At 42.8% G+C, this 12,748-nt stretch overlaps 1 protein-coding gene across 1 annotated transcript in view; it reads right to left on the bottom strand.

Annotated features, from left to right (window-relative positions):
• The window catches only part of sv2ca (synaptic vesicle glycoprotein 2Ca), a 29,825-nt gene extending 22,242 nt beyond the window's left edge, over positions 1 to 7,583 (bottom strand). Inside the window, exons 1-2 of the mRNA XM_070965111.1 lie at positions 7,394 to 7,583; positions 281 to 1,083 (exon numbers count right to left, since the gene is read on the bottom strand). Coding sequence (XP_070821212.1) covers positions 281 to 878 — 598 coding nt within the window. The 5' untranslated portion in view covers positions 879 to 1,083; positions 7,394 to 7,583. The remainder of the gene's footprint in view (positions 1 to 280; positions 1,084 to 7,393) is intronic.
• Positions 7,584 to 12,748: the final 5,165 nt, after the last annotated feature.

Raw genomic sequence — 12,748 nt, 5'->3', positions numbered from 1 at the left:
TGCAGCAGAGGACTTGACTTTTGGGCCCTTAGAATGGTTATATACCAAAGCTGCATTGTAATATTGCAATGCTGAAGTGTTTGAGCACCTATTATTGTCCCACAAAGCAATCAATGACAGAATGAAAAGCCTATAATCAAGGCAAGATAAAAAGCCACAATTTAGTATCAGGAGAAATTGACACAACTGGATTAATAATGGAGGAACTGCGTAATTTCCTGTTAGCACAAATACATACATGCACACTCACCAGCACTCAAACAAACACAGGGACCCTTACCTAGCCATCCCGAGCTGGAGTTCGGCACACACATGTCTGTCTCTGCACTGGGCAGAACGAAGCCCACCACAAACACTTCCACCCCATCTGACATGAGCGCCAGCCCGAGCACCAGGAAGAGCTGCCACTGGAACCTCCCGTGGCCACACTCCTGGATGATCAGCTCATATTGTTGCGCCAGCTCCTCCTCATCAGCCTGCCTCTCCTCCTCCAGCCCCTTACGGTCCCTTGTGGCGTCTGACATCGGTTGCCCCAGCGCCACCTGGCCATCCTTATGCTTCTTATCTCCTGCCGAGGGGATGCCCTGGTACTCGCCCTCGTAGATCTCATCCTCATCATCGTGGCCCTCTGTGGCATCACTGGAACCCTCTTCATTGTCATGGTAGCTCTCTCCGTCCTGCCTCGGGGGGTTCCGGTAGAAATCCTCATCTTCGTCCTCCTCATCCTGGAATCGGCTGTAGTTGCGGTGGGACGAGTACTCATCTGTGGCGCGGTCCATCGCCTTGTTGACTTTCTTTGCTGCATGCCGCTTGGCCTCCTTGACCATGTCCTTGGCCCCCTTAGCCAGGGAAGTCCTGTTATTGTAAGTGTCCTCCATTGTGGCTCCACTGGTAGGTCTTCACAGGGGTTCTTAGAAGTATAAGAAAGAGGGAGGAGGGGCGAGAGGGGTGAGTGTAAGCTGGCGGGAGGATTTCAGAAATGGTGAGATCAGTGGGCCTCGAGATGCAGCAGGGAAGAAAACTCTTGAGTCTGCAGTCACCACAGGAGATAACCCACAATGGCTGTGGCAATCATTGGCCAGGCTGAGAGAGATGGGGGAAGGGTAAGAGACAGACAGATAAAAAAGAGAGAGAACAAGCAGGAAGAAGGACAGGGGAGGGATCAGAGAGAAAAGAAGAAGAAAGGAAAATGTTCATCAGACAATGCCTGTAACTCATGTCTCCACTACATCCATAACTATCCCAGAGTTGCAGGTGACACCCCACTGACAGCACATACCCACTTTAATCATTCATTCACCATTCTCCCAGGCATTTTAATCATTTGGAGTGATGTGAAGAAAAAGGCTTCAGCTGTATAGCTCTCAGTTTTTATTCAAAATGAATATTTAATTTCCAGGGGCGCTCTCCTTCCTCTTTCATGAGTTGGACTTAAGAGATGGGCATTTTCAACAGAGATGCTGAATCTGCTGACTCATGATCAGCTCTGAGGAACAGGAGCTAATAAACAAGGCTCTGCCCAAAATCAATTTGCCCCCAATAAAGAGCTGGTTTATTATAATGGGAGTGACGATCCAACCGGAACGGCACTGTCATATTTAATCCATGCAAAGGAGGAAAGGAGAAATGGTCATGACTGGATACGTAGATAGTAAATGCACACTCACACACAGGCACAATAGCTATTCTCTAAGGCCCCTAATTTTGTGTAGTCAGGTGTCTTTAACACATCAGTGTGTCACACAGACTTGAAAGAAGCACACAAACATGCCATGCACATATGTGAGTGTGCGCTCAGCATGGATGGGGGAAGCCCTTCCCCATCCTGCCAGGCCAGTGTTGATGGGAGGGAGACCCGAGCCCAGCAGTGCAAATGATGTAACATGATTTCATGTGAGTGTTCAAACTGTGATCCACAGTTTGTAATCACATTGCCTCCGCGGGCTCACCCCGGCTTGTTTATTCTAGAATTGGTTCTTGCACAGAGACAAAAACATCATTAAAACAAACAGTTAAATTAGAAAATCTGAAATTGTTAAATTTTCGTAAAATATTTGGAGATAAGATAGAGTGCAGACTTAAGAGTTGGGTGGAGATGGTCCAGAGCTGCTGTCCAGCGTGTGTGTGTGTGTGTGTGTGTGTGTGTGTGTGTGTGTGTGTGTGTGTGTGTGTGTGTGTGTGTGTGTGTGTGTGTGTGTGGTCAGAGCTGTCCAGTGTGTGCAGTTCCTGTGAGTCTAGGAGCTGCTCACCACAGCCTCTAATGAACACTGAAGCCTTGTCAGGAGGACACAAATCACAGGGCCAGCTCCAGCTCCCATAATGCAATTTTACTGGGCAAAATGACACTGCTGATTCAAGGTGACTCTACTAATCCCTTTTGGCTCATTGGATGACTTCTGTGCTTATGAGCACACTCCTTTACACATGGGCTGATAATTTTTTAATACATCCATTGACACCCGCTGTGCCTCAGAGACCGTCCTGAGGATGATTCACAAAGACAGCTTTTCCAGCAATCTGTTTGTTTCCCTTGTCCAAATGCAATGGTTCACCTCTCAGGAGAGATGCACATTGCAAGGTGCAAGGGGTTAAATAAAATGAATTTTGAATACCTCAGTAGACTAACACCCTGCCGGAGTCAGCAGTGTCACTGAACTGATGCTATTTACTGTTTCAGGATGGCTATCACACATCATTTTTGCTTAAAACAAGCACATGCACGTACACACACTGGCAAAAGGGGCTGTATCCTTGCGCAGCCTGCCTGTCAGAGAATCAATGGAGTGTATGGTGAGCCCCCCTGTCAGTGGTGATGAAGCTCAGAGGACACCTGAGCACACGACGACCAACCTCACCTGACCGCAGCTGACTCGATACTGACAGCCCAAGCAATGGGAGCAATCACGATCAAACTGGGTAGCCACCAACACTCCCAAACAAACTGATCTCTCTTTTATTTCTAAGTTTTATTTCATGCTGTCGCAACTCCAATTTATTTCTCCTGCGTCCTCTTTATTTTTTGCTTTCGCTCTTCTCTTTCAGGGTCATTCTTCCATTTAAAACCACCTGTGCATTTTCAGATCATAACCAGCTCGGTTGTCCAACTTATTGTCTTCACCACAGCCTCAATGTCAGACAACACTACATCCCTACTTGTGAAATCAGCATGATGATGATGAGGAAATGTATTGGAACATAAAGAAGCTGTATTCATAGACTGTCCCAGGGCAAAACTGGTCCTTAAAATCACCGCAGAGTTAATTTAGTGTATACACTGTTGCTGTGAACCATGTGAGAATGGCTGAAAATAGGCCTTGCTCTGGTAATACCCTCTGTCTGCATGATGGATAGTGGCCCTGCTTTCCTTCAACCTCTTTAGAATACAAAAAAAAAAACACGAGGTCAAGTATCACTTGGCCCCAAATTTCCTCTTGCATGAACATAAAGAGAAACTCGAGACTATTTTGCGATGGGATCACACAAGCATGTCAGCATTGATGTTCTGACTCATGAACACTCAGCAGTCATAACTACGTGATTACACTCAGTCCTAATGGGTCAGACCACACCCATCTTTGACCATTTTGATCTCAGCTACACACCTGTAAAGTTTGAGACTGCATCTTGGGTTGTGAGGATGTACATTCCTCATATCAAATGGGGGAAATTTTTTAGTAAAACACATGTACTGATTAACTCTGTACTAACTTCAGCTAAAGGTTGACCGTGCGAGGATGGTTAGGCATATTGAATAAATCTCTCAAAGTTCACATGTTTTACCAAATTTCATTCTTTCATGTCATGTGTTCCACTGCACCGTACACACCGATTTGACATCAAGGCTGGTGTGATGTCATCACAAGATGATCTCTAGTTCTACCTGACGTCTTAGAGGGGACATGAAGGATTGAAACTGGAAATACAGTGATTTAAAAGGAATGTGGACCAGGGGTGTAAAGTAAGGGCGGCAATGGCGCCTTCTCTACCTACTTCCTGTAAATATCTGTGACTGCATCTTCTTATGATGCTATTGCACTGACAAAATCTGTCACCAGACTGATCAATTCCCATATAAAAACCTGGCAAAGTACTAAAAACCACTTCTGTCAGGTGTCCAGGACCACCTTCTGTCATGATGACACACCCACAGACTCACAAATTGAAAGTAATACCAGCCAAGCTGAAGCGGCTGGTGAGAGAGAAAATGAATAAGAAAACGTGTTAATATCCAGAGTATGTGTGTTTGACTAACTCAGTCCATTTCAACACACTCTTCTGTTGCTTATCGCAGTAATGAAACTGCTAATGAGTAAAGAAATCCTGAATAATCACACTACGTAACACTGTAATAATGGCAGTGGAAATGACAATGCTTAGTCAGAAGAACTTCAAACACAATGAAGCAATTATCAGCACAGTGAGGGTTTACTGCAAACAATGCACTTTGTCTAAAGGATTGCTGTTGCTGATGGTACCCATCTACCTCGAGTTCAGCAGTCACCAAAACAGATTGATATGGGCAAGCAGGTTTTTAGGCTAAGAAGTAAAAAAATCAATTCTGGTTGAAGAATTTCAGGTTGCTTGACCCATAACCACTGAAGGAGACAAATGCTTTAAATTTTTCATGAGAACTTGATGGAAAATCAATAGCACCTTTTTTGGCTGCATGCAGTCCAGCAGTCCGGACACTGGCCCTTAAACAGCACCAAAAAAAATCTGACAATGAGGGCAGCTGAGGGCTGAAATGCTAGAGCAAATGCATGGTGGTTGCATCTCCAAAAATACTTTCTGAAGTGACAATTTTCTGCCTTTTCTTGATCATTTTTAAATATCATGTGCACCATACATTGAGCCAGTTTTGCCTTACAGGAACTGCAAGTGCTTTCCATCTCAGTCAGGCTTGACTTGCCAGTGTCCTGCCCTTTCAAAGACATGTGCAAGCACAGTGGCTTGACGGCTGGTTTGTTCTATTAGCATCAGAAAGAGCAGGTCCAATCTCTAAGTGGGCAGAGCCTCATATAATCCCATCAAAACGGAGAGCCCATGACCTCATCTGGAAGGCAGAGGCACAGCCAGCCCGGGACGTCTTCCGTTAGGAGATTTCATCAAACACTGATGCCATTACTGACCGAGTGGAGGGGCACGCAGAGGATGAGAGATACTGTAGATGGCGGGTGTATGCAAGGAATTAATAACAGAATAAATGGAGGCTGGGCAAAAGAACTTTAAGGGAGTACAGTAAATGGCAGTTTCTGCAAATGTTTCATGTGAATAGAATAAAATGATGAAAACATCTCTGAAAGCACCTAAACCTCGACTTTCACCTCTCTTCAAGAGTCACAGCTCCACCGCTGATGATAAAAACTTCAAAAGCAGAGCTGACTGCGAGCCATGTTAATGTTACATCACACAGATTCATTACGCATTTACAGCAAGTTGACATCTGCTTTTCCAACCAGGAGGAACTGTTAATATTAGCACTGACTTTAATCATTTCTGTGCCCATCTTGGCTCAGGGAAAATGAACTCCCTTCTGTTTATATCATTGCTGTGAATCTGTGCTTAATATTACCATTAAAGGATACAGAATGCCTGTGTTCAGAAAAACATGTTCAGCACTTTGTGTCTATTTAAATCATTAAATCTTACATGTGTACAGACATAAGGAAAAGTTGCAGGTATTAAAAATCATTTACAGGGAGCAAAGTTCGTCATCTCCTTTGCTTTTTTGCGTTAGGCTGATGTCTGTTTGATCTTCTTGGTAAACATATGGTCTCGCGCCTTGCCAGACTTCACTGCTGACACAATACAGTGCTTACAGAGCGGATATAAAACACAATGTTCAACCACCACTGTCTGCTGCAGACCTTACACTTTATGTTGCTGTGACGCAATAACACTGATGAGCTAAGGGATGCCAGATGTGGCACATTTGCTGGTGCTTTCTTTACAATTCACTTTATCAAAATGTTTTATGTGATGCTCGGTGGTTGTATATGTGTCCCTAAAATTCACAAAGGTTGTAAGAATTGACAAAAAAGCAAAAACACCATCTTCAGTGCCACACAGGCACGAAATCGTGCTCTCTCTCTTTCTAGTAGATACGAGGATGACAAGAGGACTCTTGAATGTAATGTAAAATGTGCTATTGGGTTTAACTTGCCACACAAGTAATGAGAAATCTGTTCACTCACTTTTTCTCTATTCGCCTGCGCTTGTCAACAAAATGTGTGGACAGAATCTTTTTGTGAAGCTCTCACGTCTACTGCATTGTTAAAGCCTGCTTTGCACTTTGAGTCCTTTCTTCCTTTCAACAGTGAAACACTGGAATAGAAAACGCCTTCCTCGCAAAACAGCTTGTGTGAAGCTGCAACTTTGGGAAAACTAACAAAATTACAGGTCATTGAACGCTTGGGATGGAGACGTTACTGAATGCAGATGAGTGGCATTCTGAATTACAATGAGAATTTTGTTCACCACGACAGAAAACAACCTACATCAACTTCAATTCAATGAGAAGTGCACCAAGGGAACGAATTCTGCAACCTGCAATCACTTTACCTCATCTAGCACTTCTGCACTGATGGCCACCTTTAGTGTTAACCCAGCAGGACTACCATAGCAGCCTTCAGATTGCAAACAAAGCACTTTGCCACAGATTTCCAGTTCACCGGCTGTGTGCCTGTCAATCGCGCACTGCCTCTTGAGGTGCAATTCACGGATGAGTCAGTTGCCTGCTCCCGCATCCTCTCCTCTTTTTGGCGGCAGTGCAGAGTGCTTTAACTGCCCCAGGGCAGGTGGCTGGACTGCACTACAGCATGCACAGTACGCAGCCAACAACCCAAAAGTCTGCTCATGCTGAGGACAAGTATTTCACTGAAAAACATGCTGGTGAACGAGAAGATGCGTAAACTATGAGCTCCAGTCAGTGATTATCGTGAAGAATCGCTTAAACAAGCAGATCAGATGTGTTAAAGATGCACAGAAAGGATTTAAAGAAGCCTTTATTACACCTTTAGATACTGAATTAATTCGATCCCGCAATTATAAAGGTGCAGAAATTGGAAGTGAAACTCCACTACATCTCTAGTTTTATGAGGCAATCCTTATGCTTGTTGCCTACTTTCACTTAATGACGCCAATTACTCTACTTCTGCAGGAGGCATTTACACAACTTTTAACAAATGATACACAAGCCTATGAATAAATAATAAGGCTTCCCTGTCTCACAGCTTTGATGTTAGTTGGAGAAGATACAAATAAATGAGCAACATGACTTTTAAATCCAAACACAGCTGATTATAAAACAGTTTAATGGAAAATGCTGGATTTTTCCAACTCCTGAGTGTTACACAGTCAGCATGTTTTGAGGGAAAAAGTAGTAATCACTTACCGTCATTTATGGCAAGGAGAGTGGACTGAGCTGATAGTAAGCCATTGCATCAGACTCCGCTTTCGCTTTGTGGGGAAAAAAAAAATCTTTGGGTTTTTTACTGTAGAAAAGGATCAGAGGTAATTGCCAGCGCACGACAGTGTGTTTTTTTTCGATGCAGTCCTCCCTCGCTGCAGCACTTCAGGAAAGGAGAGAGCGAAAGAGAGAGATGGTGATAGGGGAGAGGGAGGGATGGAGAGAGGGAGGGGGGCAGTGTAATCAATAATTGTACTTCATTGAGTGATGCGGGTAATTCCGCCTGATGGAACAATCTAGTTAGGTGGCTGAATGACGTGAAACACTGCGACGCACGAATGCTGAACGGATAAGAAAGGTCTAAATTCAAGCAGGCTACAGTCGGTGCTTTCGCCCATTCACCGCGAGTGAAGCCCACTGTGTGCGTGAACGAGAACAATGAGCATTTCTGTAAAAAACGGAGAATGCTTTTTACGTGGTGAACAGGCCCGGGCTTCTGCTTCAGGGCACAAGTTGTCAAAAGCTGCTGCTGAACGGAAAAGTTTTTGACAGCTTCACGTTTGAGCTGCAAGGCTGGTCTTTAAGACTGAAACCCACAGTCATTCGTCTTTTTTCCCATTTCTGTGCGTCCACTCGTCTGTTTTCAACTTCCGCTTCCATAAAAGTGGAGCTGTGTGGGACCCGAGGCGCGCACTGCGTTTCATCCACTGTCTCTGTCCGTGGTGCTGACCGACACCTGCGCCTTTCAGCTGTCTGGGTGCGCCAGGTTTGGTGCTGCTGATGCCACAGACATGATCGCACCCGTCGTCCACATTCGCCACTTTTGTAAATATCCAGGTGCAAATTTAAATTTATGTGCATAATTGAAAGCAAATGTCCACAAAGTCAGTCCATATCTCCTAACTGGACATTAAATAAGAAAGTGACGGACCCAAAAGTGTTTGGGGATTATACTAAGGAGAAAGGAGAAATAGTAAAGCACAGTAAGGCTATTATAAACAATATAATCACGCCCTAAACCATGATAGCAATTACAATTAATTTTCCAGGCACTTAAAATCTTACACACTGCCCTAACCAATGTACAGGTACAGTATACTCACATTCATATAACCACAGCTAGCATTAAGAACCCAAGAGCAACAAATGTATGTCGTTCACATCTGCATAAATGGTTCGTACTGAGGATAAACATTGTTTCACAACTGGTTGGCCAAACATGACATCTGAGTCTGGATCACCAGCAGGTATACACAGAGGTGCCAGAAAGCCCTGAAAGACCAGGATGTCTGAGGCAACACAGACTGGCAGATCTCACCTGTGACACAGAGTGAGAGTTATGAGCGTAACATTGGTTCTATGAATCAAGATGACAGCCAGAGTTCTCACTTTGTCACTCTTATCCTTGATGAGAAGGTAAGCTGGAACAGACAGTACAATAGCAGAGGTTTTTTACCTTTACATCATCCCAGGCCACAGGTGAGTTAGTTTATATAATGACTCACCTGTACATGCGCAACATTCAGTCACCTCTGGCAATCTTCAGAATTCACAAAGCCACGTTCACATCATTGAGATTCATACCTCTCATTTTACTCTATAAGGCCTGCACTAACTGAAGCTGCACCCTGAGCGAGTCATCAATATGTCTGTTTACAGCTTGTGCTTCACATTCATGTCTTAGTTATTATGTTTACAGAATATTTTTCCTCATGCATAACATTTTCTGTTTCATTTACACCCAACTGCTCTTATGTTGACAGCATAAAGTAGCCTAAGCAAAATCCTTGATTTTCAGGTGCAGTTTTAACAGTTTCATTCCTTCTATGCCCACAAATTACAACCACAGAGGGAGTAATGTTATTGACGAACACAGCAGAAAGATTATACAATCCCGTTACAATAATTGCATAACCTAACATGGGCTCTTAGAGATAAGTAGGCTCTTTACGTGAAGTGTGAGACAGTGACTGCCTGTGTGCCTGCTATGTCAGATCCTAACGCCTCTGAAACCTGCGAGTGGTTCCTAGAGAAAGTGAGGGAGGGGGGAGAAAAAGAGATGACGGACTGATGCAAGCACAGGGACATACAGCCTTTCAGTATTCACATCATTAAAGCCTGCAAACTATACCAGCACTAGCAGTGAGACTTGGTCTGCTGCAGAAATGACTGCCAGCAAGCTCTTTGATGTATTACACCCTGTCCATCTGATTCCTTATTCTCATTTTTAGAAAAGCTAAATCTCAATAGCTCCATGTTAAAATGCTTAACATGAAGGAAATGTAGCAAATCCTGCAGCCCAGTTGTGCATTTGCTCACTGAGTTTAAACACTGAGATATGGCTTTGACACTGGTTCTGCATTATATTCACCACAAAGGAAGCTGAATAGGGTCGTAAATGATGCATACAGTGTGCACAAAGACACACACAACACAAAAGCGTGCAAGGGTACACACACACACGTAAACAAAAGGAAAGGCATCTATCTTTATCCTCTGAATTTGATGATTCACAGAAGCAGTGACCTAGGGCTGGGGACACTCTCTGCTTTTGATTCAGAGTTTGGAGACAAACCCCCCTCAAGCCATAAGACTCCATTTACTACTGCTGGAGAGCTGAGGAGCACTTAGCTTAATGTACGGGACAGTAGAGTGACCCTCACACACACACAGTCCAAGTGCATGCCAACACTTTCCCTCTCTCTCTTTTCTTGTAAAGCTTATACTATTCTCTTTGTCAAACAAACATACACACAAGCAAAAAAGATGCTCGTGAATCTCAGTCTTTTCATTACAGTAAAAATACAATAAATATCATATTGATGTTACCCAGAGCTTGCAGGTTGGATAGTGAATGTATCTATGAAGAACAGCTGTCAAGTTGATGAATTCCTATGACATATTCAGTAAACGTATCGTGATATTGATGGTAGGAAATACAAAAGTGAACGTACTAGAATCCCATAGGAATCCCACATTAACACAGAGAATGTATGTCGCTGACTACATTTTGCTCTTTTCACACACGAAACAATATATTATACGATATATCTGTTTTGTATAAGACATACATGTAATTCATATAACACAGAGGGTGTATTTAACTATGATATGCAAAACGTAATTTACAGGTTTGTGGTTCTTATCTAACAAATACAACACCAGTGAACCTGCAGTGTTTGAATACACATACACAAATGCATAAATTGTAATGTGTTGATCCTGCCCCAACTTCTAAAAAGGATGTGGTGCCTGCAGTGCCAGCTTTCCTTAAGAAATGACCAGAAAGGTGGAGGTAGACTGGAACAACAGTCCGCTGCTTATCGTCATCCAGATTATAACGAACGGATGTGGACACTGATGGTAATTGTTTTTGCCTTGTGGAGATAGAAGCTCAGCCTAACTGATTTAGTCTCCATCTTCTTTCTCGGCCTCCACTGCTCATCTGCACTCATATGGCTGACCACTGTGTGCTGGAGTGCTTGCTCATGGGGGAATTGTTGGTTTCTTTGTAGATAAAAGAGCTTGGTCTGTACCAGCTCTATATGGAAAGTGTCCTGAGACAACTTCTGTTGTGATTTGGCGCTATACAAATAAAATTGAATTGAATTGAATTGGAGTCAGCAGTTACTATACTATATGGATATGTTACATAATGATGACAGAGATCATGCAGCCTCACTGTCTGTTACCTGGTTGGTAACAGTCTTAACACCATCTTATATGAGTGTGAATAAAGTTGCCTTGATGTATTTACAAGTGCTGGCAAATTTGGTAGGCACGCATTGTGAAAGCAAAACAAAAGGACGCTCGTGTCACAGATAGAGAGATATGATGGATTAAAGTGGCCCAAGGGGGAAGTCCTGGTCCATCAAAATGTAATGAAAACTAATTTGAAAACAGCAGGCAGCTATGAATAACTCTAAGATGAGTTCTGGCAACACTGCATTCAGCGAGAGGTCGTCATTGTCTCATATGAGAGAAAAATGGGTTGATAACATTACGATTGATGATGGCACATTAGTTGTTGTCTGCAGGAGTTATGGCTGTCTGTAAATACGTCTGACTAAAAATCAATCAAGGGCAGAAACAATTTTACTCCAAGTTTGTAATCTAGTTTCACAATTGGAATGCAAAAGATTAATCACACATATAAACAACAGAACGGTGCTTCATAATGTTTTGGGGAATTTGTTGAAATCAAAATACATTGTAAAAAAAAAAAAAAAGTAAAAGTACTGTAGAAAAAGTACCTTAACAAAGTCAGCTTGTATAAGCACAGAACATTATTTCCTAATTTCTGTTCTGTCTACCATTGCAAGGTCCTGAATAGTCTAACGTACCTGAGCTAAAATACCAGGGGGAAGAAAGTCAAATGGATTGTGATTATTGTCCTGGAACAGATTGAACCGGCTGTGAGAGAGGAATGTGAGCTGAATCCCATTTCAACACACAGGAAGGTGAAACGTACAGAGGGGATCTAAAGAAAGGGTTGAGGCAGTTATACTGGCTTTAATCCAACCACGATCAGCAGTAGCTTATTACCTTTGTCTGCAACAAAAGGGAAACATTATATAGTGGGTAAATACGTCTGTCTCTATCGTCTGTGCAAGAGATTCAGCTAAATTCAGTTGAGTATTTCATTCACTCATTTGAATGCAGGTGTAACAGCTGATACTGCCCTGTGATCATAATTGCTTTGTATTGATTAAGAGAATATGGATGTTATATACTTGAGAGACAGTAATTCAGTTTAATGGAACTTTATTTAATCCAATGTGGGGCAAATAACAGGATTCAATTAATAGTACAGACAGGCATTAAAAACAAACAGAATCATATATCACAGAAGAAAAGACAGCACAATACCAGAGTGCTGTCAGTTGGACAGATGCAGTACAGATGCCTTAAAAGCTGGTTCTTTCACAAAGCATGCACAAATGCTGCAGTTGTCTGTGACTAACTAGTCCTTGTTCTAATGGCTTAACAAAAACAGACAAGCAGTTCAACAAAAAGCAGAGAAACAAACACGATGGGTTGGCAAAAATCACCCGAAAAGACAAACTGTGATGAAAACATCACCAAAACCTTTCCAAATGTGTGAATCATCTGCTCTGAAATGGAAATAAAGTAATCTGTGGGAGCAATGGCTTTCTGTCATTCAACAGGAAACCTCCATTCCCCACAGAGCAGCAAGGATTATCCTCTGTGCCTCACAATTCGGGTTCAAATTCACAGCTTGAATCGACTGTCAAAACATGTAATAAAAAAGTGTGTGTGCTGAGGGGTGTCTGTGCCAGGCATTGCTTGTAAGTGCTTACTGAGTAATCATTCTGTTTA

This window comes from Chaetodon trifascialis, chromosome 6 (genome assembly GCF_039877785.1).
Source record: "Chaetodon trifascialis isolate fChaTrf1 chromosome 6, fChaTrf1.hap1, whole genome shotgun sequence".
Classification (NCBI taxonomy): domain Eukaryota; kingdom Metazoa; phylum Chordata; class Actinopteri; order Chaetodontiformes; family Chaetodontidae; genus Chaetodon; species Chaetodon trifascialis.
The sequence above is the reverse complement of the archived record's forward strand: the minus strand, read 5'-3'. Positions and strand labels throughout refer to the sequence as shown.